The sequence below is a fragment of the Sphaeramia orbicularis genome, chromosome 12 (genome assembly GCF_902148855.1).
Source record: "Sphaeramia orbicularis chromosome 12, fSphaOr1.1, whole genome shotgun sequence".
Classification (NCBI taxonomy): Eukaryota; Metazoa; Chordata; class Actinopteri; order Kurtiformes; family Apogonidae; genus Sphaeramia; species Sphaeramia orbicularis.
Window position 1 is genome coordinate 51,379,622 of NC_043968.1, and position 27,988 is coordinate 51,407,609.

The window sequence follows — 27,988 nt, forward strand, 5'->3', positions numbered from 1 at the left end:
TGTCCTCATCTATACATGTTACATTGTTATGTTAAATTAAACTTCCTAAACATTAAACTGATGTTAAAGATTTTGATCTTATGCTAAATATGTTACAGATCTCAGGGTCCATTAAAGTAAAACCTGTTTTACCTCCGCCAAGGAGGTTATGTTTTTGCCGGCGTTGGTTTTTCTGTCTGTCTGTCTGTGTACAAGATAACTCAAAAAGTTATGGATGGATTTGGATGAAAATTTCAGGAAATATTGATGCTGGCACAAGGAACAAGTAATTAAATTTTGGTGGTGATTGGGGGGGGGGGGGGGTTCCACTGATCTGCCTTGGTGGAGGCCTGCACTCTCCGAGTGCTTTTCTAGTTTATGTTTTATTTCCACTTTTGTTGACTACTGCAGTGACTTTTTGACAGTGCTTTCCAAAATACTGTACAACTTTCAGATTATTTAAAATGCAGCTAAAAGTGTATCACCCCTATTTTTTAAATTAACTTCTGCAATATATTATAATTGTTGGGATGCACTGATTGCAAAATTCTGGGCTGATAATGAAATGTAAAATGATAGATTGGCCAATAGATGATGCCGATACTAAAGCATATGTTTTATTTGTTTTGTTTCTGATACTTATCCCTCCTTTAGTGTCGATGAAAACTTCATTATGTATAAAAATAGGATAACTGTTTTAGGCTTTCAGCCCTTCATAACATTACCTTTGAGTGAGCAGACATTGAGGCATATAAGTATTTGAAAAAATCTTTCATATAACGCACTAGATAAAAATTGGCCTTTGCCTTCGTTGAAATGTCCGTTTTTATTCCTGTACTGATGTTGACTGATATCAGTCAATACCAAGATTTATCCAGTAAATTGATGCATTCCTAAATGTGGGGACAGATATTACATATTGCATTCAGACTGTTTATTCTTACAAAATACTGCAGATTAATAGGAAATGAGGGGGTTATTTTATTATGAAGTGAAACTTTATTGAATTGTGTTGAGTTATTGATGTGTTTTATATGATTTTTATGATCTTATTTTTTAATCCAGCCCTGTCCCTGAAACATTAGTGTGGTATCATCTGAATGAAAGGTCATATTAGTGCCACACACAACTTCTATGAAGGGTGAGAGGATATTAAGCAACTGTTAGAAACATTTCCTGACAGTTTCCACAGGGCCATCTGAAAGTGTAGAAGTTTTTAAATTTAGAAAGGGGATGGTTACTTTCTTCCTTTATTTAAAAACTCCCCATAGGGTTCACTTTCAGCATAGAGCAAAAAAAAACAAAAAAAAACAGACAAGTGCTGTAATATTCTGGGTGTGCCCTTATCTGTCCAAGAAACACTGATAATGTGTCTTCTAAAGCTGATAGCACCTCATGGTCCCAACAATGCAACAGGGTATGTGTGAAAGTGAATCTATTATCATCACATAAAAAAAACTTTTATCTGTCTTTTGTAGGTTGAAGCTTAACCTATTTTCTTATCCTGATCTTTGCATTGCAAGGGTCAATAGTGTTAAGATGTTCACATACAAGATGAGCCCAGATGATAAGTACTGATAAAAGTTATTGTACTGTGGCAAACTTTGACTTGTCTTTTTTTTTGATGAGTCTTTGTCATTGTAGATTATTCAACTAAGTAAAAATAGGTCATAAGTCATGCATGTTGCAATAATTTATAAATAAATGTTATCCTACTATTTAAGCTTACTCCACCACTCAGGAAATGACCTTCATTAACTTGCGATGGTGACCTACAACAGTTTGTTTTAGTGAAACTTTTGTAATCTCTGTGTATTATGCAACATTTTCCATGTGTGACACTGATGTAATGAACCCCACTGACACTGTTTAGAAAAAAATAAAGACTTTAATTATTCTGCTCATAGTTTAAAGTTGCTATAGAGTAAAATGATCTATAAGTGGTCGAAAGGGGCCATAACATATTTCGGTACGACAAAGAAAATGTTTTATACTGTTTGCATATCATTTTGGATGTTTATAAGCTTCTTTCCTTCATGTGATCCACATATTTAATGCCTAAATCTACTTTGGTATTAGTTGTGTGACAACTGTTCTGTGTCAGGACAACTGTGTGATGTTATTTGATCAACAGACATGCCACTGAAGAAGCAGGTGCTATAATCATGCACTCTGCATGTATTCTGATCCTTTACATAAGTATATGTACTAATACCACACTATGAAAATACTACATTTCAAGTAAATGTTCTGCATTCAAAACATAAGTGTTTTGTTATTGTATGATGTTTTGGACTCATAATACTGCATAATAAATGTATTGTGCATTTTCCTGCTGAAGATATTTCAGGTTGAGCTTATAATTTGTTTGATGCCCAGCAATGCAGTATATACTAATGTTTGTATCAACACTGTCATGTGAAAGCTGTGTATCTCTAAAAAATTTATTCTATACAGGCTTAGAAAAACAGCCCTGTTTCAGCTTTGTGATAATGCATTTTCTAGCTGATCCATGGTTTTTACATATTGCCAAATTATCCACTGGAGATCTATTCAGATCCTTCACTTACAGATACCACATTATAAGTAGATGTTCTACATTAAAAAGTGATCAGTGATTGTGCTATTATATGGTGTTTTGGAGTTGTAATACTGCATAATTAATATGTTTAGTGCATTTTCCTGCTGAAGATAAGGTTAAGCCTTTCATAACTTGTTTAACTAGTTTGATACCCAGCCATGCACTGTACTCTATGTCAACACATCTCATGTCATCACAGAATCTGTGATTGTCAGATGTGTGTAGCAACAATATCATGTGAAAGTTGTGTATTTCTCAAGCTCAGAAAAACAGCCCTGTTTCACCTTTGTAACAATGCATTTCCTAGCTCACAGGTGTCAAACATGCGGCCCGGGGGCCAAATCCAGCCCGCCAAAGGCTCCAGTCCGACCCCTGGGGTGAATTTGTGAAATGCAAAAATTACGCTAAGATATTAACAATCCTTTTAGTTCAGGTTCCACATTCAGACCAATTTAATCTCAAGTAGGCAGGACCAGTCAAATACTATCATTATAACATAAAAATAATGACAACTCCAAATTTTTCTCTATTTACACATGTATCTACACTAGAACAAAGTATAATTTCACAAAAAATGTGAATAACCTGAACAAATATGAACAACCTGTAATGTCTTAGGAGAAGTAAGTACAATTTTAACAAGATTCTGCCTGTTATTAAATGTTTTGTGTATTTGTAGATCCAGTGATCTGTAAGTTATAATGTACGAGTGGAAATGATAAACAAGCAGAATATTGTTAAAATTACTGTTATGTTTTCCGTTTGTTCATGTTATTCACATCTTTTGAAAGGATAGTTTGTAGATGTAAACCTGTTCATAATGTAAATTTACTTTTTTTTTCGCTCTAAAACAGAGAGAAAAGTTTGGAGTTGACATTATGTATACATTATTATGTTATTATTTCACTGGTTCGGCCCATTTCAGATCAAATTTAGCTGAATGTGGCCCCTGAACTAGCATGAGTTTGACACCCCTGTCCTAGCTGATCCTTTTTTGTTTTTGTTTTTGTTTCTGTTTTTTTCTTTTTATACAGCTCTCCAAATTATCCACTCAGTAACTATGGCGTTTGGTTGCGCTAAAAACCTGCAAGTTCATGTCCAATGACCCATGTGTTTGGGTTCCATGTCAAATCCTGCTCCATCCACAGTGACATCATGTGAATCCAGTCTGCTCCTCATTCTCCTGCTCGTCCATTGGCTCCTGGTCGGCAGCTGCGCGTTTGCAGCCCGGCTCGTGTCAGAGCGCACGCGAATGAATGGCCGTGATGAGGCGGTCTGTGCGCAGAGGCAGGACTCGGTTCACGCCACACTGTTCCGCATCATCAGGGCCTTGCCACTACCGGGAGGAAACTGCCTTACGTGTAGGCCTTGTTCGCGTCTACGAGCAGAAGGGCCACACCGCATTTCCTCTTCGCAAGTGCCGCAGACCCCGCCCCTGACGGTTGGGACGTGTAAAATAAAAAAAAAATACTCGACGTGTTGATTGGCTCAGGCGACTGTCAATCAGCGCTTATTCCTGATGCGCTGATGGGACGGTAACGGTGGTGGGCGGGCGCAGCTAAGGAAATTATAAGGTCATTTGAATTACGCTGGCTAGCGAGCTTATCGGCTATAATGAACGAAGAAAAGATATGAATGGCTGTAATAATGAACGGATGATGATCGTGGGGTTAAAGTCGACGCGCGCGGCCAGGTGAATCTGTCTCCAGACGCACCGGAGAGGAGAAGGGCAGCAGCTCGTCGCGGTATTAACAACAGGAGGGGATCCCGGTGCGTGTGTGTATGTGTGTGTGTGTGTGCGTTTCTGTGAGCCTCTGTCAGCCAGGCGAACGGCGGTGAGCAGCGGAGGGGGCGACCAGGCTAGCCTATAAGCCGATCAAGGTGGAATCGCACACAACGAGTTTCACGTCTGGGTTTTGTGCGCACCTACATGCTGTGACGGTGTGATCGAACAGCAAGGTAAGGCTCAGCCAAATAGGTCCGCCACTGCCCAGTCGAATAATGGTGTTTAACTTCAGGGATGGGGCTCTTATGCTAGGAGAAAGGCAAAAGGAGCCCGGTGCTCATTCCCCCTTGTCCTCCGTCAACCTTGTGAGCCTTCGATGGTTCATTGTATTGGCTCTACTATGTAATTTCAGCCTCCCCCCCGTGAAAGGTAATTTATTGGACCGCAGATGGGCATATTGAGAATGTCAGTTCATCCTAAAAGAGGCTGCTGCTGCTGCTGCTGCTGCTGCTGCTGTCATACTGTCTATCTGCTTCCTTAAGCCGATGCGCGCAATACGCTGCGTTTCAGCTTCCAAAGGCGCGCCTGTTATCATGATAACATCAGGTTAGCCCGGTTAATGTGGGCCAAAGTCCCTGTCTGAAAGCACATGGCATGGTTAGAGAGGTGTAGTCTGACCAGCGGTGGCCTCAGCCTCTTTCTTTTATTTCTCTGAGCATTACCGCAATATGATGCTACGCGTCTGTTCAATTTCCGGAAATAGCAGCGAATGATGAAGCTGTTTCTCCTTCTCTACATCAGCGACAAACCCTATCGTGTCGATCCGCTGCACATTCATAGTAATTCAATCTTCCGCAACACACAGGCCTGTTTTATAAATAATAGGATAGCAGGATAGCTACTGAATGGTATGATGTAGCATTCGTCACCATTTTCCACATGCAGATAGACGGGGTGATGCATTGTAGTCAGCATCTTGTCCCCTTGTTGCAGGTTACAGTGGTACAACACGGTTTTCCTCCTGAAATGCACAGCAGAAGGGTATTTTTATTTACTTATTTTTTTGGTAAGTAGGTTAATAAATAGATAATAAGGGCTCATGTAAACCTATCTGGACTGGTTGAGGATGGAGATCAGGTAGCAGTGGACACCAGTGTCAACACGTGCTGTCCTCTGCTGCTCTCAGCTGTCACTACAGACTGGATCCCACTCAGGCTTTTCTCAAGGTCCCAGGCTTTATTCAGCTTTGACACCAAGAAAGGTCAATGATGTTATCACTTCTGCAAGTCTGTGTGTTTGTTAAGGTTTCATTTACTAGATTAAACCCTAAAAATCATTATAACATGTTGGAATTTGTAAAATAATCCCAGTTTTATTTGCTGTCCACCTGCAACCTGGAATAACATACAGAAAAAATAGCTAATGGCTTTTTAAAATCCTTATTTATTCATACTTTACTTATAACAACTCTTCTTTTAGTTTATTCATTTGCTTTAACGTTTGGCCGACTGAGTTATTCTTAAGGATTTATTGTTGACCTGAATATCCTTCACCATTATAAATCATATAGTGAATTCAGTACATGTATGTATTAGAAACAAAGCCTCTGCCTCCGTACATTCCCAGTTGAAATAAAAGTTTATCATTCCGTAAATGTAAACCATTAATATTAATAAATACCAGGTCAAAACAAGTAGATAACATTCTGAAGTTTACCCTAAATATAGGCCAGGCAGGTTTGTTTCTATAGCATATTTCATGTACAAGACAATTCCCAGTGCTTTACAAAAACATTAAAAGCATTACAGCAGAAGCAATAAAAAGTATAGGCATGAGAGAAACAAACAAAACAAAATCAGATAAATAGATAAAACAGATAAAAACTTAAAAGAATAAAAACTCTATTCAAACGCAGCTGAGAACAGGTGGGTCTTTAACCTGGATTTAAATAAACTGAGGGTTTCAGCTGATCTGAGGCTTATATATAGTTTTGTTAACACAGATTTGATTTTGGTTTCGCTAACTTAAACAATAGATACCTTTTCTTCTCCTGGTATGTTCTTTGGTTTGAAATGTTTGTGAATAGTAACCATGGTTTGTAGCTTGCAGGCTATTATCTGTATCTGTTTTTATGTGTGTGTGTGTGTGTGTGTGTGTGTGTGTGTGTGTGTGTGTGTGTGAATTTTTCCAGGATGATGCGTCTAGCGTGTTGCACAGCACTGCTGTTTGTGTTGAGGCTGCTGGTAGGCTTGCCTTGGTTCCAGGTCATCCCTGCCATCCTGATCTTCTACCTTGGAAGCGGAGGATGGAGCTTCCTGCAGATTTTTGCCAAAACAGTTGGCAGAGACTTACAGTAAGTACAGAGATGTGGATGTGAGTGTGGATGTTTAATTAGTTTTGGGAGAGTGATGGATTTTGGATGGTACTGATGCTTTCAATTGTATGAACAGTTATTACTTTTGCATAGATTCAATAATTCATTAATGTTTTTCTGGCTGTCAGGTTTTTATCTTAACCATTTCGAAGCTGCAGCTAAAACACAGTGCTGTATGTAAGTGTTTGGGCAGTGATAAATGTTCTGTTTTGAATCTGCACTCCATTAGATCTGGAGTGAAGGAACAGTAAAGAGTATAAAGTGCTGACTTAACAGCTTTAATTTAACAATGTTTAGATATAAATTGTGTGTAGGAAGCACCAGTAAAAATTGTTGTACTGTCACTGTCCCATTGCATTTTTCATAAGCTGGCAAAAACTGTCTTGTTTTTTCCAAAGCAAAGTACAAAATACAGGCCCAAAACAGTGAGAAAAGGCCTCTCACTAGCTATTGTTCTTGAAGATGTTTGTAGTCTGTTAAATATAGATCCTTGGACACAGAGTGACACATATTTGACTGCTGCTGCTGACACAGTAAGCAATCAAAAGTCACTGTGTCCTCAGAAAGTCAGAATAAGACCTCTAGCAGATTGGCAAGACTTTATTAGCAAAGCCATAAATGCAGGTAAGGGAAGGCCATAAATCAGGTTTATTGTTTTTGACCTCTCTGTCAACTGTGTTAATCATTAAAAGCCTGCAAAAGCTCAAGTTTCATACAACGTATGATCTGCAAAAATAACTTAAACCGTTCAGACTTATGTACTCTCTATGTGTCTTCCTAGCATGCCTTTTATTCATACAGTTATCAGCCTATTTGATAATTCAATGTGTATTTTGAGGGTACTGCCATATTTTTAACCATGTCTTGCACTCAGCTGTCCTGAGGAGTTACTAACCAGGGAAGACATACAGATAACCGTCTAACGTTAAGAAGTGTTAAGTGTTAACAAGCATGTGTGCATTCCTGCAGTTTCAAAACTTTGTGGCAGAGCAGGTAGCCTGACATATTTTAGACAAAGAACAATGGGGAGGTTGGGGGAAGGGACAAAGCTTTTAACTCTCTTACCTAAAACTAATATTTACTATTGACAGTTACTATGATAGTTTGTGTGTGGTTAACACCTTGTTTTAACAGAAAAACCAAATGTGACCTGTGGCCACTCCAAAGGGTACATCTCTAAATTTAAATCAGAATCTAAACATTAATACATAATCATTTGGCTGTAAATGTACGCAAAAATAAACAAATTTAGATCTCTCTCAAACAGCAATAGAATATTCCCCTATGAAATAATGATATGTTTTCTTTTATAATCTTGATACATGCTGACATTAGGATTTAATATTTGTTTATAAGTACACTGCTGCATATCATAAAACAATGACACATGTGGCTGAATCTGCTGCTACGCATTAAACCACAAACTTTAGCAGGTTACATAGCACATTCTGGTTATGCTATAGTCCATTCATATTCTATGTTGGTAATGGTTGAAAGTTAAAAATGTATTATTTGTGGCTGACATAGCATGTCCTTTCTGCAGTAACTTATAGTATAAATTGTCATTTTGAAATATACTATAACATGTTTAATAGTCAAAATAATCTGTGTTGACCAAAGTGCTATACAAATTACAATTAAAGTCATGGCACTGGAAATAAAGCACAATAAAATTATATTATGATCAAAGTACAACCCGTACTATGACAACCCGTAAGTATCTCCTGTACAGTTTTTTTTTTTATCTCTGTAAAACACAGACATTACTACAGGTGGTTCAGTAGACATTAAGTACCTGCTTTTGTTTGATTTTTTGTTTGTTTGTTTGTTTGTTTCCTCATGCTTTAGTGCTTTTTTTTCACAGTTTTGTAACATCTTCTATAAAAGTAATTATGTCGACAGCAAGTCAGACTGATGATGTTTTCAATAAATAGCTCAGTAAAAGAAATAATTTGCATGGTGCAGAGTTCACTCAGCTCCTCTGTTGCAACACAATGAGGTTGGAACAGTTTTATTGTGGCCAATTGTACAAAGTGCTTTTAGAGTGCCAGTTTACAAGGAAATTGTGTTTATCTCAGCATAAAACTAATCCCTTGTGCTTTAAGGAAAACATTGTTATCTCAAACTTGTAGTCATATCTTGAAGTAATTGATTTTTTTCAACACAGAACTTTGCAGATTGACATCTATATTTTTGCATAAATACAAAGTATTCTGTTAAATGCTGCTGTTAAGGTAAACTTTGCCCCTTGCACCCAACCTTCTCTATTGTCATATCTCGTACCTTCTGTCGTTACCTTTTGAATGGTATAGGTAAGTGTCACATAACTATCATTAGAGATGAGCTGTAAAGGCTTTCAATCAAACCAACCTGAAGATAATATCTGTTGTTTTGCAGATTTTTGCAGCTATCACCGCTTGCATTTTCAAGTTACAAACTGTGATTATTCTTGCCCATCAATTATGAGAGGATTAGCACCACTATTAATTACGCACTGAACAGAGGACTATAACGGTTTTCTTAATCTCCATACAATAGAAGGAAAAGCTTAGTGCAATAAATATTCAATAGGCTGTTTTATTTTATTTATACACAATTGTTCATCTGTAAAATGCCTCTATTATTTTCTCTGCTTTTATTCCGGTAATTGCAGCATATAGCTAGTGTTGTTGGTTTATGCACCAGTGGTCTATTAATACATTGTCATTTGGTTGGAGAAACCAAAATGTTACTAAAAAGCAGATATACTGAACATTTACTAAACAGGGCATTTGTTTATTGCTTTAATACACCAGATGATATTCTTTGGAGAACAGGTAGCAGAACATGTTGCTAAAATAGGCTTTTAGATGGGACCAAGGGGTAAATTGCATCAACTATTTAACTGTCTGTTTTCCTTTTTAATTACTCTGGTATTTTTATCATTTTCTTTAGCGCGGCAGGTGTATTATTGCGGGTGAAGATGAATGTGAGACGTCACCTACGAGAGAAGAACACTATACCTAAGATCTTTGCTGAAACAGTCCACCGCTATGGCGACAAAACAGCGCTGATCTTTGAGGGGACTGGGGAGAAATGGACCTTCAGACAGTTAGATGAATACTCCAATAGAGTTGCTAACCTGCTGCTACAAAGAGGTTTCAAGGTGAGTCTGTGGGGTAAAATATTCATGAAATGACTAGAAAAAAATACATTTCTTATGATTGCAATGGAACTCAGTCCCATAATGTCATCCTTCAAAGCTTCACCAGTTTGGCTCCTGTCTTTACCTGATGACAGTTAGTTTGATGAGACATTTTTTCTTTTTGTTTCTCTTAAGGAGGGGGATGTTGTGGCCCTTTTTATGGAGAACAGGTCTCAGTATGTGGGCCTCTGGCTTGGCATGGCCAAGATTGGAGTAGAGGCTGCTCTCATCAACTTCAATTTGAGACTAGAGGCCTTGGTCCACTGCGTCACCATCTCCAATGCCAAGGCTGTGGTGTTTGGCTCAGAGTTGACTGATGGTAAGCGCTGTTAAAATTATTTATATGATAATAAATTAATAGACCAGTAGATGGTAGATAGCATTAACTGAGCTTTTAAGTATATCATGTGTTACACAGTACCATGATACTTTGCCAGATTTAGCTTCTTAAATGCAAGAATGTGTTGCTTTGCCATTTTTGTGGTTTTTAAATGCACACAAAGATACGCACTTATCTTTTTGTACATTCTAGTGTTTCTGTCAAGTGTATGTGATTGACTCAAACAATAAGTATAGAGAAATACAATTTTTGGAGTCATGCCTCTGTTGAGTGGAATGACTCAAGAGCTTAATAAGCCATTTAACATGATTTGGATATCGTGTAAGTATAGGATATCCATCCATCCCTTTTCTTCCGCTTATCCGGGTCTGGGTTACGGGGACATCAGCCTGAGCAGAGAAGCCCAGACTTCCCTCTCCCCAGCCAGCTCCTCTAATTCCTCTGGTGGGGATGCACAGGCCAGCTGAGGGATATAGTCCCTCCAGTGTTTCCTGGGTCTGCCCGGGGTCTCCTCCTGCTTCCACTTTTCCACTGCTTGTATCCGTGATGTTTTCCTTTTGGTCACTACCCACAGCTCGTGATCATAGATGAGGGTAGGAACGTAGATCGACCGGTAAATTGAGAGCAGACGCTGTACCAGTCTGTTGTGGTAAAGAAGGAGCTGAGCCAAAATTCAAAGTATAGAATAGTCTAGCAGCATCGTATCTGACCGTTCAAGATGCCAAAGCACTTGCTTTTACGTTGATGAGAGTTTTTTTCCATTTCCTCTGTAAAGTAGGAGGTGAGTGGTGCAGGAGCGAAGCAGTAGAAGTCATAAAACATAGATGGAGGACCTGTCTCTCTTCCGTATCGATCAATAGAGCTTTAGATGGGCAATGACGGGAAAGAAAGGAATGGTGAAGATGAAGGTCCAGAGCAGATTATTATGCTTTAAAACAGGTTGTAGAGTTATAGATGAAGTATGGAGGGTTCATAAAATGTATAAATGCAGCTAATGATGCAGGCCTGAAACTTCTGTGGATGATATTGACTGTTAGATAAAGCTTTGCTTGGCTAAGCAACACCTGAGGGAAATAAGCATTATTTCTCTAACGTGTAATTGCTGCCACTGACATACAGCTCTGGAAAAAAAATAAGAGACCACTGCAAAATTATCACTTTCTCTGATGTTATAGGTATGTGTTTGAGTAAAATGAACATTTTTGTTTTATTCTCTAAACTACCGACAATATTTCTCCCAAATTCCAAATAAAAATATTGTTAGAGCATGTATTTACAAAACATGACACACTGTCAAAATAAGAAAAAATGCAGGTGTTTTCAGACCTCAAATAATGCAAAGAAAACCAGTTCATATTCATTTCTAAACAACACAATACTAATGTTGTAATTTGGGAAAAGTTCAGACATCAATATTTGGTGGAATAACCCTGAGTTTCAGTGACAGCTTTCATGTGTCTTGGCTCTCCTCCATTGCTGTTGGATGACTTTATGCAGCTCCTGGCAGAGAAATTCAAGAAGCTCAGCAATGTTCGATGGGTTGTGACCATCCATCTTCCTCCAGAAGTTTTCAAAGTGGGTTCAGGTCTGGAGACTGGGCTGGCCATGACAGGGTTTTCATCAGATGGTCTGTCATCCACACCTTTATTGACCTAGCTGAGGCCAGGAGCATTGTCCTGATAGAAAAACCAGTCCTCAGAGTTTGGGAACATCATCAGAGCAGAAGTCCAGTAGTTTTCAATAGTTACTTTTGGATTCCAATTACTTTTGTGGTATTAATAGCACTGTTTTTGTCTATTGTAAGAAGATAGTGATGGCCACAGTAGTGGTTTTTACTTCTCCTTCTTAAATAAGACATGGATCAGATGTTTATCCAGTAGAATAAGGTGTGTTTGTGTTAGAATTCAAACACAGGAATGGAATGGCTGTCATACATGCTGATATGCTGATTTCAGAAGAAATTGCAGTGGTCTCTTAATTTTTTCAGAGCTGTATGTATGCATTTTATCATTACCATAACATGATAAGTACCAGAGCCCGACCGATAAGGGATTTTTGGGGCCAATGCTGATATTGGGGGCTAAAAAAAGATGATATCCGATACATAGGCCAATATCTGATATGTTGGCCGATAACCAATATATCAGCCAATATATTAAATAAGAACACTGATATCCACAGGACATAATAGTCTTATATTAAATAATAGTGGACATGTGAATTAAGAGTTGCATCTTTATTTATCTCACAAAGATAATTGGCCCAAATTTAAACCGCTGTGTAATAGTCTTATATAAGATTAGTATGTGACTCGTAGGGAGCCAGGGGTTGTACATGTGGTAGTTTTTATGCAGGGGAGAGCAGATTTGTGGGAAAAGATGTGAGTCTATATTTAATAAGCAGTAGCATAAAAATTGTTTGGTAAATCACTCTTTAAAATGTAAGTGACAATTAATATACAGTGTTAATATCAGTGTTGATATACAATATTAATACCTAGGAGCCTGCATAATGAAATTGTAAGGTACACAGGAAGCGCATGGATGGGGGTGGGGGGTGAATAGTTCGTAAGAGGCTGGGCGGATAGCGGTCTGTGGGGGTGGGGGGGCTGGGCATTGTCAGAGTGAAAGTGAACATGACACCCTTTCCTATTCCTCTAACTCTGCGGGCAGCACAGACACACAGAAGCAGCGAGCGACTGAATCTCCACGCAGTAAAAAAGTTCATACTTTGATCAAATATTGGCCAATGTTGATTAATCGGTGATACACTATAATTGGCCCAATTAATTGGTCCGCCGATCAATCAGTCGGGCTTTAATAAGTACACATTTGTTGATGTATCATGTTAAGTGTATTATTAAACATCCTATCAACTGCAAGTCTTTAAAATAAAATGACAGCATCTGAGAAGGGTGATCAAATATTAAGGGTCTATTTCTATCTCCTCATGACCCTCATTCCTTGACCCTCATATTATGAAAAGACCTAACCTACCAGCTACAACGAATGAATGAATGGTTTGTACTGAATTGGTGTAATTGTCTCTTTACTGGCTCCTGGACCTGTCATGTGCTTTATGCCTTTTAGTAATTGGAATTGCAGCCTCTTGATACTGAAGCCAGAGTCAAGCTAGCAGCATTATAGTAGAACTGAGTCTGCATGACATAAGGCTTTTAAATTAGGCTTCAGTGTCTGTTAGAAGGGGAAAATATGAACGATTCACTCCTTCACTTTGCTGTTCACTCTGTCATTAAAATCACATTATTTTTTTGTTTTTTTTCCCTTTCCATTTCTCTCCCTTCATTTCCACTTATTTCCTATATTACCCATTACTACAGCTTTTTATCTATACTTTATCTGCTGTTACATTTTCCCCCTGATTTGCTTGTCAATTCACAAATACTCACAGTTTTTATTACCCGGATGTGACACTGCTTGTTCTTTCACTGCTATTTGTCATAGAATAATTGCTGTATGTAATTAATTAAATGTGTTTCCCTTACTCCAATAGCTGTGTCTGAGGTCCACACTTCAATGAGGAAGGCAGTACAGATGTTTTGCTCCGGAGACTGGGACCCCAAACGAGTCCCACAGGGAACTGAGTGCCTAGAGCCCCTCCTGGCCGCCGCCCCGTCTCACCTGCCCAGCCGGCCCCAGCGCTGCTTTACAGGTGAGACCACTATGTCATTTAAATGTCCCAGAACTAATTAGAACCTGCTCCCTGGAGGACATAGGTGTGGGCTAATTGAACAGAAGGTCATTTAACAGTTCATAGTGTAACATGCTAGTCTTCTGTTGTGTGATATAAGCTTCTTCTTTTGTGTTAGTATTTGTTAATTTATGTCTGTCCATTTCTTTCAGTCAAAATTTCAACACCACAGCAATATATTTGTATGCAAAAGTAATTTATTTGCATTGATTGGCTGAGTCTGGAAGCACAGAATAGTTGAGAAGTACTAAATAACAGTTCAGGGGCCAAGCAGTGACTCATAGTTTGTGAAATTGTATTGCTAACTCATAGTGAAAAAAATCTGCCTTTTTTTTATATAGTACGTATGCTGTGTTCAAAAGAAAAAGAGCTGAAATATAATGTTTTATTAAAATGTTGTATTAATTATGACAAATTAACAAGTTAGAACAAATACAGGGTTGTGATGGGGATTAAACCTTCACCCTTTCATTAAGTTTATAAACTTAAATGATTTTCCCTAATTCCGAAAAAGACAATATTTGAAATAGGCTGTAAAACTGAATATTCCTCAAATATTCCTGTTTACATGCAGCCCTGCATACCCCATTAAAAGTAATGCTTTTTCAGATTTTTCCACCGGTGTCAGACGTTCTACTTGTGAATTCATCCTTCGTCTTTTGTTCCTTCAAACACCTTGGGAAAAACATCACACAGTGTAGTGCTCTTTGTTCTTTAGTCAAATCTTTAAAGCTGCTGATGTCTTCTGTCATAATGTTTAACAGTAGGTGTGTTTCTGATTCCGACCTGAAACATGGACTTCTGTCTGATGGATAAAACTAGAATGCAATCGGCATATCCCACATGTCTGAATGAGAAAATGCTCCATTTGGAAGAAGGCTTAATTTGGAATATGTAAAATCCACATAGAGCCTGAACGAAAGACATTCTGATTATATCAGTAAATGCAGGAACAAGATACAGATCATGAGCTATCTGATGTCTTCCTTAAACTTTTTGATTGGTTAAGTGATGATTGGGTTTAGTGACTAGAAGCAAAACAAAAGAATAATCGGCAAAGATCAGCAAAATTCATTTAAACCAAACCATGATCTTTAGGAAGTGTCACTGCTCTGTGTAGTACTGTCTGTTTATATTATTAATCATAAAGTATAAAAACCATTTGTGTGTTTCATTCACTGGTACTGATGAGATTTACTGTGCAGGCATTGAAAGTTACTGGGCCTTTTTTGGTGCTTGGTTGTATCTAAGCAACTGTTAGTGCCATAAAAGTAATTTGGTACCCAGCCCTGTATCTGTCCCAACCACTGTCTGCCTTTTGTGGACAGGGAACATAGCAGCAAGTTATTCAGTCACAATTATATATACATGGTTTATTCTGGCAACAGGGGTGAGAATAGACAACAATTCACAAATGCCATTTGTTGTAGATTTGATGTGTAAAAGTAACAGTCATTTAACTGTATATTTTATCTGTGTAGTACTGTCTGTTAATGTTATTAATCATGAAGTATAAAAATATTTGTATGTTTCATTCACTGGCACTGATGAGATTTACTCTGCCGGTATTGAAAGTTACTGGGCCTTTTTGATCCTCAGACCGATTGATCTCTGCCAGACCTGATCATTGTCTGTCCCTCAGCTGAACATAAGCAGCTGTTCTATGTTGCAACCAGCAATAATGCAATTCCTCATAAAACTAAAATGCAATCAGCATATCCCACATGTCTGAATTAGAAAATGCTCCATTTGGAATATCCAAGTGGAATTTGATTGTTACATGAAACCTAGCAACTTAGAATATTGTTAAATTCTGAATAATAGTAGAATATTAGTGTGCATGTAAACTTAGTGTCTTCAGTGTCCTAGATATTCCAAAGCAATGTTGCTGCGTCCTGTACTCAGCACTGCCCAAAGTGAGAGGGATTTCTTTAAAGAAATAACCAGAGAAATCCCATTATTCAAAGATGACGCCAGTCTTATCTGTAGCACTGGCGCAGCACAGCAGAAGTGTGGAGACTACATAGATGCTAAAATACATCAGGATCAGATCAGTTGGAGCATATTGAGAATAGATTAGAAATATAAAGAAGTTGTATAATATATGATATTATCTTTTTTGTGCATATATCATGAAATGTGTACTGCCTTGTATGTTTTTTTTAGTTTATTACAAATCTTAGAAGGTTATAAGAGAGGTCACATTAAAAAAATTCTGCAGTTTCGGGTCTACTCTGATCTAAAATCACTGTTTTCTACAGTAGCTGTTGTACATACATCTTGATTCAGAGCTCTCAGGCTGAAATAGACCTCTGTGTGATCCTGATCCAAAATACACTTTCCTCCTGAGAAAAAAATTATTTGAAACTTTCATTTTCATGGTTTTTATGAAGGGATTCTGTTTCATTTGATCTCAGTCCTTGAATGCTGTAACTTTCTCTAAACGTAATCAGAACTATGAAGGGACCTGTAATGAAGGATCAAAACCAAGCATTTGCTTTTCTGCTTTACTATGCTAATCACTGCCGAGCACCCCTATCTAAACTCCACATCTACACAACAGACCGTTCGTTCTTTTCTCACCTAAGTGCTTAGAAGTGACAAAAAGAACCTAATACACCTGTTATTTGGGTTTAAACATACTGTACATGTTATTAATCTCTGTCTCTGCTGTCTGTTCTAGATCGGCTGTTCTACATCTACACATCAGGAACCACTGGGATGCCTAAAGCTGCTATTGTTGTGCACAGCAGGTAGGAAGGAGCCGTGCAGTTATCTAACAAATACAGAGGAACTGCAGCTGTTCTCTTTGTTGATCTATGTAGCTTTGGTGTGTAATGTGAATGCCGCTAGAGAGAAAACAATGGAAAAATGTATTAAAGTTGTTGATTTTGTGTCACTGTCTCTTGTTTTGCTCAGTCTCACCTCTCTCTTTTTTTTTTTTTTAAAGGTACTACCGCATGGCAGCTCTGGTATATTATGGTTTTAGGATGAAGTCAGAAGATGTGTTGTATGACTGCCTTCCACTGTACCACTCTGCAGGTAAAACTTCCATCTTTGTGTTTGATTCTTTAAGACTGAAACTAACAGAGATAAAATTGCATTTGGAAACACTCCATATTAAGGTACATGCATGCAGTATTGTTTTTTTCTGTTAACATATTAGTAGTGTATTGTTATGCGACCCTTTCAAAAGGCCCATATTAAGCAAAGCATGCAAAGATCATGTAATGCATTTACAACAACTTCCTCACTTTCTGTCAAGCGGCAGTTATCTTTATTGAGAGGAAAATTGTGAGTTAATGGCCTGGTAGCTATAGAATGTGGTCATTGAAAAAGGCCTTAATAATACCTAATGATTAGGCAATAATATTAAAGCTAACAAGCAACTTGTTAAAGCTGAATACAAGCATACACCTCTGTGGAAAAGTAGGGGAATTTTCTACAACACAATAATGACCTTTTTCCTTTTTTTAATCAAATAAAAAAGTGCTTTAAATTTTAGGCTGATGCTTTATATTCCTCATATGTTGTATTGTTTGTCCACAGGTAACATTGTTGGAGTGGGCCAGTGTATAATACATGGCATGACTGTGGTAATCAAAAAGAAGTTCTCTGCGTCACGTTTCTGGGACGACTGTGTCAAATACAACTGCACTGTAAGCATAATGCACACCGCTATAGACACCAAAGTAGAACACTACATTTGCACATGCTCCAGCTCCTGTCCTTTCTATAATGGCTAAAATTTTCTTAGAGGTCTTATTTATGTCTTTGTGCATAAGAAATCAATCTAAGTGAATCCCCAAAGGAACTTTGTGTTGGTAAATGCAAGTTATGCAAATTTACAGGATTTCAGTTCTGTTGCAACATGTTGATGATCATATGAACTATGTTTTCAGGTCAAAAATGTCCAATTTCATCACAATTAATGCTATATTTTCATGTCACAAATGGCCAAGTTATATTTTAACTGAATTTACCTGAAACACAAATCTTTCTGAATCTGAATCTTTTAGATTCCCCAGTTTTTCTTACAAGATTATATACGACACATCACATGTTTTATTTTTACAGGTTGCAATATGGAGTATGGTGCTGATCCATCCTGCTTATGTTACGCCAATACATACATTAAGAATGTCACATGTCACTTTTTAAACCAACAGTTTTCTAATAATAAGCATTTTTATAAAGAAATAACAATTCTATATTGTTATTTACTCTTTAGTATGATGATAAACTATACAATAAATAATTATGATGCTAGTTTTTGCACAGGGATCATTTGTGGAAACGGTGACATGGCTGCCGAGCATCAGTATGATGGGATCTGTAACAACCATGTCACATCCGTCCACTGCCACATTTTGTGTTTTTGTGTCAGCTGTTATTGTTTTAGATCCACAATACTAACATTTATGAATAAGAGGATAATTAGCAATAGTAAGTATATACGTTTATTACTAATAAAGTACTGGTACTGACCAGATCATCATGGGTAATGTCACATCCGTCCACCAGCAAAAGTTTTCACATACACGTGCTATTCAAAATCCAATATTTCTGAAAATATAGCTTTCACTGTCAAATAATATCAGTAGTCGGTGCACAAATGGATTAGCATTATTTCAACACAGTTCTATGCATTTCTTACAACTTTTTTTTTTTGACAAAAATGGCCACTCATTTGACCCCCTAAGTAAATTTTAGCCGATAAATAAATTTGATAGTTTCTCTTAGTTCAGTATGATAATTCTGCTTTTCATTATTGTGAGCTTGGTATTAAAGCTGTAATTGGTACTTATCTCTTTTATATCTATTTTGTTTTCATCTTTTTCACCATGTTTCTCCAGATTGTGCAGTACATTGGGGAGATCTGCAGATACCTGTTGAACCAGCCAGTTCGAGACACTGAGCGACAACATCGTGTGCGCATGGCACTGGGTAATGGGCTGCGCCAGTCCATATGGGAGGAGTTCATGAAGCGTTTCAATATCCCGCAGATCGCTGAGTTCTACGGAGCAACAGAATGTAACTGCAGCCTCGGCAACTTCGACAACCATGTGAGAATTTATCCTCTAGACAAGTGCTGTAGGAGCTTGACATGCAGCTTTGTTTTTGTCATCACTTGTATGGCTTTTGAGGATTTTTTTCATCTCTATATATGTAATATGTAATTTCTTTGTCTCCTGTATTGGTCTAAATTCCCCTAATCTTTCTGCTATTTCAGAATGTGTTTTGGTCCCAATTTCGGTAGTTTTTCTTCTTCATCAAAGTCTACCTGACCTCAAAGATCAATTTAAAATGTCCAACAAGAAAACAAAAAACAACAAAAATTAAACTGCAGTGAAGATGTTTTTTGGTAGTTATCCCATTGCCTTGTTTTCTGTGCTTTAGATTGGTGCTTGTGGCTTCAACAGTCAGATTCTACCCTACATCTACCCCATCAGACTGGTCAAAGTTGATGAAGAGACCATGGAGCTAATTAGAGGACCTGACGGTGTCTGTATTCCCTGTAAACCTGGTGAGTTTACTCTATATCAGTGGTTCTCAACCGAGGGGTTGTGGGCACTCTCCCAGAGGGCACAAGCACAGGACAAGAGGGGAAAAAAAATCATGAAAAATCACCGACTCACTAGCTATTAGTACAAAGGAGATGCAGCAGATTCCCCCCATGTCCACATGCAAGTGGTTAAACTATTACAGTGTATCTCAACAGGCTCAGTACCCCTGCATAAAGACCCCGTGTAAGCCCCGACATGTAACAGAGGCAGATATTCCACCCCCCCATTTTAATTTTTTGGGAATTTTTGTGGCGGCAGGAGGCTCATGTTGCCGTTAGTGGGCCTTTGTTCAAAAAAGGTTGAGAAACACTGCTCTATATAAATACATTATTTGCCTTGTATGTGGTGTATATAGACTATCTCAGAGGGAGATGTGTCTGTAAATCATGTGATTTCAAGCCATATTTGTTGATGGAATCATCGGTAAAGCAAAGATGAACATTGTCTGGAGTGATGACATTCTATGAGATGCAACAATTGCGGTCAAATCAGTAATGGTACATGTTAAAATACCTCAGACATATGATTTATGCCAGAGTCATTGCTAAAACCACAAAATTACTTTTGTTTTACATATTATGTATTCATCAAATTACTGTTGTCGTTCATATTTAGACTTTTACTTGCCAAACTGTGTAAACTGGACATCTTATTTGTGTGTGATTGTTGTCTAGACTGAAGGAACTGTTATTGTGAATGGAGCTGTATTTTTTTTGTGTTCAAAATGTATTCATCTCTTTTTAAATAAAATATTGACCAATATAAAAAATGAAAGACATTTATCCATCTCTTCATGTCTTTAGGTGAGCCTGGACAGCTGGTTGGCAGGATAATTCAGAATGATCCCCTTCGAAGGTTTGATGGCTATGTCAACCAAGCAGCAACCAGCAAGAAGATTTCCCATAGTGTCTTCAAGAAGGGAGACAGTGCCTATCTTTCTGGTAAGAGTCACATATAGACATATAGTTAGGTTTTCATCTTATTCCACTTAAGAAGAAGCCAGTAAATACAAATTTTCACTCTCTTTTCCACAGGTGATGTGTTGATCATGGATAAGTGTGGCTACATGTACTTCAAGGACCGAACAGGAGACACTTTCCGCTGGAAAGGAGAAAATGTCTCCACTACAGAAGTAGAGGGAACTCTCAGCAGGCTGCTAGACATGAAGGATGTAGTGGTTTATGGAGTAGAAGTTCCAGGTAAAATGTTTCATCTGCTTATTATCTGTACATGCTTAGTGTTTACAGAGGACCTCAGTCTATCTCAAAAATCAGACCTAAACCACTGGCATGTAAAATCCACATAGTCTGAACAAAGACATTCTGATTATGTCAGTACGAGTAAGAAAAAGATGCAGATAATGAGTTATCTGATGTCTTCCTTCAACTTTTGGAGTGGTTAAGTGATGATTGAGTTTAATCACTGGAAAGAGAAAAAAAAATAGCAAAAATCAGCAAAATTCATGTAAATCAAAACCATGATCTTTAGGAAGTGTCACTGCTCTGTGTAGTACTGTCTGTTTATATTATTCAGCATAAAGTATAAAAAACATTTTTGTGTGTCATTCACTGGTACTGATGAGATTTACTCTGCAAAAGTTACTGGAAGTTACTGGGCCTTTTTTGGTGCTTGGTTGTATACAAGCAACTGTTAGTGCCATAAAAGTAATTTGGTGCCTAGCCCTTGTATCTGTCCCAACCACTGCCTGCCTTTTGAGGACAGGGAAAATAGTAGCAAGTTATTCAATCACAAAATTATACTGAGATTATGTATACATGGTTTATTCTGGCAATAGGAGTGAGAATAGACAATTCACAAATGCCATTTGTTGTAGATTTGATGTGTAAAAGTAAAGGTCATTTATGATCAGTCGCCTATGAAGGTTGGATGTACAGGTGACAGAAACTTTCAGCACAGTACTCACAGCACAAGCACCGAAATGTAAACATCTAACGTTATATTTATTCCACACAATGGAGCTGATATTATTCCCTTTTCTGTGTACACAGGAGCAGAAGGAAAGGCTGGAATGGCGGCCATCGCTGATCCGTCTCACTCCTCTGACCTAGAGAAATTTGTGAAGGACATGGAGAAAGCTCTCCCCCCGTACGCCAGACCTGTCTTCCTCCGCTTCCTGCCAGAGGTCAACAAGACAGGTAGACTGCTGCTTTCTCCACTGTTTACATCCAAAAAAGAGACAACTTTACAGAAATTCTGCCACATATTATGCAATATGCAAAGTATCATTAGCATATCATTTCCCAGAGTTTTTCTTTTTCTGTTCACTTTGGTTGAAAGCTTGAAACTGTGTGAAGTAGGAGAATAGATAAATTACAGTTTCTTTCACCATGGTTCCTTCTCTTCTTACCTCTACCCCAGCAAAAGCTAGCAATTCAACACATTTGTGCACGGTATCATTTTGACAGATTAACAAAACTGATTCTTTCAAATTAAAATCACATTTTTCATAGAGCATTCGGTTGACTTAGTTATTTTTTTATTAGATAAATCCATTTTTATAACCTCAAGACTGTTGATTCAAACACTTTCTCAGTCTCTCAGTCTTTTTTTTTTTTTTTGCATTTATTTGCAGCTAATTGTGGCAATACTTGCAACTTTCCAGGTTTTCTTAAACAGCAGTAAATGTCTGCAACATTAATTTCTGAAGAAATCCTTCAGTTTAGTCAGGTGTGTTTGTCATAGTTGTTAGTGAGGGTTTGAGTGGGTCAGTTTTTTAGATTTCAAACTGGGCTGTGGCTTTCTGAAGTTTAGGAATACTTAGCCTGTTTAATCTTATGTAATATCTCTGTTTTCTCCGTGTATCTGTATTGCAGGAACATTTAAGTTTCAGAAGACAGAGCTGCGAAGGGAAGGCTTCGACCCCAGCACGGTGTCAGACAGACTGTATTTCTTGGATTCCAGCAGAGGGCGCTATGTGCAGCTGGACGAGGAGACGCACCGCTCTATATTGTCAGGGAAACACAAATTGTGATGACCAGGCTGACCACTACATCCACACAATACACAGACACACTCACTGATACAGACACAGAAAAGAAGACAATACAGTGCAACTAGGACAACAAAATGCAGGGCCCTGTCCCCATACACATAGGTACACATAGCCATACACACTCCATGCACATGGACTCAAATGCAACACATGAAACACACACACACACGCACGTATACATATTCCAGAAACCCACTTTTGCTCTTTGATTCATAAAAACTGATTGATGCACGCCACACATGCAGACAGAGCACCACTTCATCTATCCCTCCTCAAATCTCCGCCCGGCAACTTCTCTCGCTACCTCAGCAAACACAGTGAGGGGCAGCAACCCAGTACCCAGGTCTGTGTGGATTTTGAAATCATGCAGAATCCACATCTTGAAACCATCCCTCATACAATCTCGGAACACACAGCCACTGCAGCCAGAATCCACAGACAATCCATATCTGTCTATCATGGTGCATCAAACCTTCCTTTCTGCTGGGGGACACCACTGGGACAGATGAGGACTTGAGGCAGCCTGGCATCCAGAATGCACCAACTTGAAACTACAGATAAACACAAACTTGATGGAACCTGATGTTTAAATGTGGATTTAGTACATGCAGTATGGGTGGGATCTATGAGGACCTTATCTGTCTCTCTGTTTGTTGTTTTGTCAACAGGGTGTTTTATAAAGGAATTGGAGTTTCTAACTTTGACGTAACCTGCACAATTAGCTCATGGTGACAAAAATATTACTTCAGCGTTATAGCATTGTATTACCAGACTAATTTTTAAGGCAATGGCTACTGCCACAGTACTGTGGCAAGAAATATCGGTTTGTCTATTGCCACAGAGCCAATCAAATGATCCAAATTTTGCACTCTGAACGTGTCCCAATGGCTGATTTATATTAATCAAAAACCTGGGCAAATTCCTCATATGAGGCAAAACAGTCCCCACGTGTCATATTGTTTGCCTGCATGCAGAAACTGAAAGTGTGAATAGGTACACAAACCAGCTTCTGGTAACTGGTACCCAAGCCTTTTCCTGTAACCGGATAGGCACATGGTATGTGCAGTGCTTATTGCTACAGTACTGTGGCAGCAGGGTTACAGGTTACCAGTCTACACAGGATACAATGAGGGCGCTGATTGGCTTTGTGGTAATAGACAAATGAGAAAGTTGTCCCACAGTACTGTGGCAATGGCCAGAATAGAATTAGTCTGGACTCTCTCGGTTTAATTTTATTTCAAAGGGGCATTATCAAAAGGCTCAGACCGAAAGGTCTCTGGATGCAGTCAGATACACTTATAGCCAGTAAGAGAAACAGACCAAACCCAATCCTGGGCAGGCAGCAGTCCCAGGTGGTAATGTGTCATCGTATCAAACTATATCAGACTCTCCCCATAGCAGATGAATGGTTATGATTGGCTCTATCCAATGTTGGTTCAGTGGAAATCAGTCTGAATGGGAGCAGATGTATGTCTGACTAGCATTGTTAATCTACCCGAGGTTTACTTCATGAATGCATTTCCTTGACTTTTTTGGTCTCCTTGACTTTATTTTCCTTCTTTTGTTCCCAAAATAAAAAGAATCTCTTTTATTTTGGATGCAAAAGTAAATTTAGACCAGCGGTTGATGATTAAAGTGCAATAGGGCTCCAATGTTTGCAGTGCAATAATCAGCCATACCACAGGAGCGCTGATATAAAACAAAGCTTTTTATTTAAATATGTTCGCATCACACCAAATATTTTCCATTTGCAGTGTTTGTTTACATATTTATGAAAACGTTAGATTTTTTGTTTTTGTTGTGAACATAATAGCTTTCTTCTTTTCTTGTTTTGAATGTATCAGGTTGTTTCTGTTTTCACTGATCCAAATCCATGCTTCAGTAACTCTTGGTGTCAAGTGTCACTGCAGTTTCAATGTTTGCCGAAACACAAAGTTAAATCCAACCCTGGGCTAAATACATACGGCTGTTCCAAACATTAGTTGATCCTTGTTCACATATTGAGCTAAAGGGCGGTATTGTTGCATCACTCCATTGTGCAGGTTTTGTCTCGGAAAGTAAAGGTGTTTGTATATTCTTACAAACATGAGTAGGACTTGATTATGAAGAAAGAAGCACCAAATTGCCTGATCAGTACAGACTTTTGTTTTCAACAATATTCTGGTGATGAAGACGGATATTCTGCCAGATTTAAGAGAGCCCAAAGATTCAAAGGCGAAAGTAGGGAAAAATGAGGCAAGTGGTTGCATCAACAGAGTGGTAGAAGAAGAGAAGATGTTCTTGTTCATAGATGTTTTGTCTGTTTGCTGTAGCTGTTGTCATAGGCTGTAGCAGCATTGAATGAGTATCATCAGCCACAAACAGAGCACTGTGCCTTACTGTGAGTTCACCTCCCAGATTCACAGGCCCTGGCCCACATATACTGTAACATCTCGGATCAGCTTCCATAAGTTGAGCCCTCCTTTGTGTTTTTTTTTTGTTTTTGTTTTTTTTCCATTTAGCTTTTATATCACATAATCTCACCTGTCTACACTCATAGTAGCCTTGGAAAGAAAGCTAGACTGAATCTTACAAACTCAGATTTTTATTTTGGTGATATTCTGTTAAGAATTGAACCATTAAACCCATCAAGTGGCACCTTCAACCTGCCAGGTGCAGGAAGAGTCGACAACTTCAGCAAGGCTACTGTCAGTAAAACTGTATCTTATCCTTTTTGAGTCAACTCTGCTTTTTATTTAGTAACAACTGTAACCTTTGATTTTCTTCCTACTCTAATTTGTTGCTCATTGTTATTTTCTCAGCACCTATAAGTTAAGCCTTCATCATTTTTCTGCCAACCTTATTCATCTTCTCCTCATTTCTCAACACCTTCTCCTCCCTCCTTCTCTCCCTCTATCCTTTCAAGCTGGCATCTGCTTGACCCTTTATTTCTCCATCATGTCCTGAGCTTCACTCTCTTGCCAGTTCTTCTTCATCATGCTGTGCTCATGTTGGCTCAGATAACAGTAAAAACATTAGTTGAGCACATTTCAAACATTATATACTGGATGGATTAATCGAGTTCCAACTACACACAGAACTGTTTTCAGATCTCTTTTGCCGTTGTGTGTTGTGTGTAGTCTTGCCATTGTCCTGGGACCTTCTCTTAACTTTGCAAACATACCACTTCATAAACTTCCTACCGTTCTTCCAGTCAGGTTAGTGGAACATGTAACAACTGGCTGGAATTTAGATGAATTGAAGTGTATTGTGGCAATGCTATTTTGTTCAGCAGACTGAATCTTAATGTTTCAAGAGTTTGTTTTTTTTTTTGTTTTTTGTTCATACTTTGCACTGACTGAAACAGCTGATGTTGATGGGTGCAAACTGCTGACAGTGATGATCCACATCACTGCCACATTGTTTTCCTGTTTTAGGAAAGGAATATGTAGACGTAGAACAACAAAGTGGTTTAACAGAATTTGAGATGTACCCCTGCTTCCTCCATGTGCACACCTATCAACAGGTGGTCTTAGTTTAAGAGTGTGTCTCTTCCACTTGTATTTATTCTTTAATGATGAGTGTGAAATGTTCTTATGAATGTCTACAAAGCAAATGAGTGACCAATGATGATGTTGTAACGTGTGATTTGCGTATGTAAGGGAATGCAGCAGCTGTTATGATGCTTCTGACCGAGGGTTGCTCTTGTCAACTCTTACCACCAGGGGGCGCATGACTAAACAGCTCCACAGCAGAGCACTCTGAATAAGATGTTTTTGTTTTCAGATTTTTTAAAATGAGTTTAAATTATTATTTTTTAACTGTTAATAATACTTTTGATTGTTTTAATGCTATATCTGTTTGATTTTGTTTTTCTGTGTGTGTGAACTCATAGCTTTGCATTTTTTTGGGAATAAAGAGGGATTCATGTATGGGTGGAAGACAATCCAATGCAGCTGTCGTAGTCAAATTTATTTATTTTATTTTTTTTAAAAAAGGAAATTGGTCTTTTTGTTAAGCTTTCAGACCACATGGGATTCAGATCGGACGTTCATTCATTTATTTACTTATTAAAATTGTTGAGCAGGAGCCAATTTGTTGTTTCTCAGCTTATAAATCAATGAAGATGGAGAAGCAGATTATTCAATGTATTAAACCTAAACCAGCGCACAGCCAGCAGTGAGGCACAGGGCTGTGGGTGTATTAAAGATCTGAGTGACCTGTTTGACCAGAACCATATGCTGTGTCCTGACTAAAATTTGCATAGATGAAGCAGAAGTAAAGAGTTTAAGATTAAGAAGAGACTCAAAGTCACTATACTCATCTCATGCAATGCATTTGGAGAACAGATGGAATGACCTAAAGGAAATGCATGACAATGACAACAGCTTGAACCACTGCAGAAATGTATTGGCTGACATGGTCCTTGATTTGTTAAGGAAATTTGAATATGGAAATGTTTTTTTTTTTTTGCATTGTGTAGATCCCAAACCTTGACTGGACACTTGTGTATTTGAAATGTGCATGTACCTCTGGTCTCACTCTCTTTCATGCATCGGTTCACACCCTGCTTTTTGCACTTTTGATTTGTGTTTTCTTTGTTTTTCCTTTTTGTGGTACTCAGGAACATCAAACAGTGCTAGAGGAGGAAACATGTTTGTGCACATCTGCCTGTGTATGTGTGAGTGTGATTTTTTTTTTTTTTTTTTTTCTGTTTTGGACTCATTGCACAGGCGGCAGCTCTCGGCTTGTGTTCAAAATGTGTAGATGAGGTTCTGTGAGGTGTGCTGTGTGTGTGCAACACACACACTGATGTCCTCTTGATGTCCACTGAAGGCTAGCTGTATACATCTTGCATTTTAAGAAAAAGAGAAAAAAGCAGTGCTACGAATGGAAATCATTATTAATAAAAACTATTTAAATTGTTCACTCTGACTGTTGCACATCTTTATTGTGTGAGTTTTCAGTTACTGCAAATTATACTGACTTGGACAATATCTAAACATTACCACCATTTAGTCTAAAAAGTATTTTTTTTCAATTCCTTCTTTCCTAAAATGCTATTTCACCATAATGCTTCATCAAAGTAAACAATTAATATATAATAAACAGAAGTTTACATTTAGTTGTGTAGTAGTTAATATTACACTGGTATGTGTGCTGATTGGAACAGGACAAGTAGCAAATGTAAATACTTTCTTATACCCAAGACAACACTAATCTAATCTGAACACTCAAACTTTAGTTCATCTTCAGTGTTTTCTTACAAATAGTTTTGTGGGAATTTACTCTCTAAAATAACCTTTCACCAAATTCTTCTATCATGATGATATACATTTTTCCAATAAGTTTTTTTTTCTCACTGTTTCCATTTATTTGAGCCTTACACAGCCCACATCTATTTTTGCCCCCTAATTTTAGCAACATTACACATCTACTGAACTTAAACCTTGAACATCACTATTTCTGTTACACATATAGATTTGCCGACTCTTTAATGCGTGTCTTTTAGGCAGTAGATGTTTACTGTTATT

The 27,988-nt window shown here is 38.0% G+C and overlaps 1 protein-coding gene across 1 annotated transcript; it reads left to right on the plus strand.

The window, feature by feature from the left end:
* The first annotated feature begins 4,100 nt into the window (after nt 1-4,100).
* On the plus strand, nt 4,101-27,383 carry slc27a4 (solute carrier family 27 member 4). The gene is made up of 14 exons (XM_030148747.1): nt 4,101-4,519; nt 6,478-6,639; nt 9,595-9,805; nt 9,980-10,163; nt 13,698-13,856; nt 16,579-16,648; nt 16,846-16,937; nt 17,445-17,554; nt 18,752-18,961; nt 19,296-19,422; nt 20,266-20,403; nt 20,497-20,661; nt 21,472-21,618; nt 22,297-27,383. Exons 2-14 carry the CDS (start codon nt 6,479-6,481, stop codon nt 22,452-22,454), a joined length of 1,932 nt encoding a protein of 643 aa, XP_030004607.1. The 5' UTR covers nt 4,101-4,519; nt 6,478; the 3' UTR covers nt 22,455-27,383.
* The last annotated feature ends 605 nt before the right edge of the window (nt 27,384-27,988 follow it).

Bases quoted from the DNA above. Each gene is read 5' to 3' on its own strand.
- slc27a4 (XM_030148747.1), top strand. From the start codon at position 6,479: ATGATGCGTCTAGCGTGTTGCACAGCACTGCTGTTTGTGTTGAGGCTG. The intron at 10,164-13,697 runs GTAAGCGCTGTT...TTACTCCAATAG, and splicing joins TGGCTCAGAGTTGACTGATG to CTGTGTCTGAGGTCCACACT. The intron at 18,962-19,295 runs GTGAGAATTTAT...TCTGTGCTTTAG, and splicing joins TCGGCAACTTCGACAACCAT to ATTGGTGCTTGTGGCTTCAA.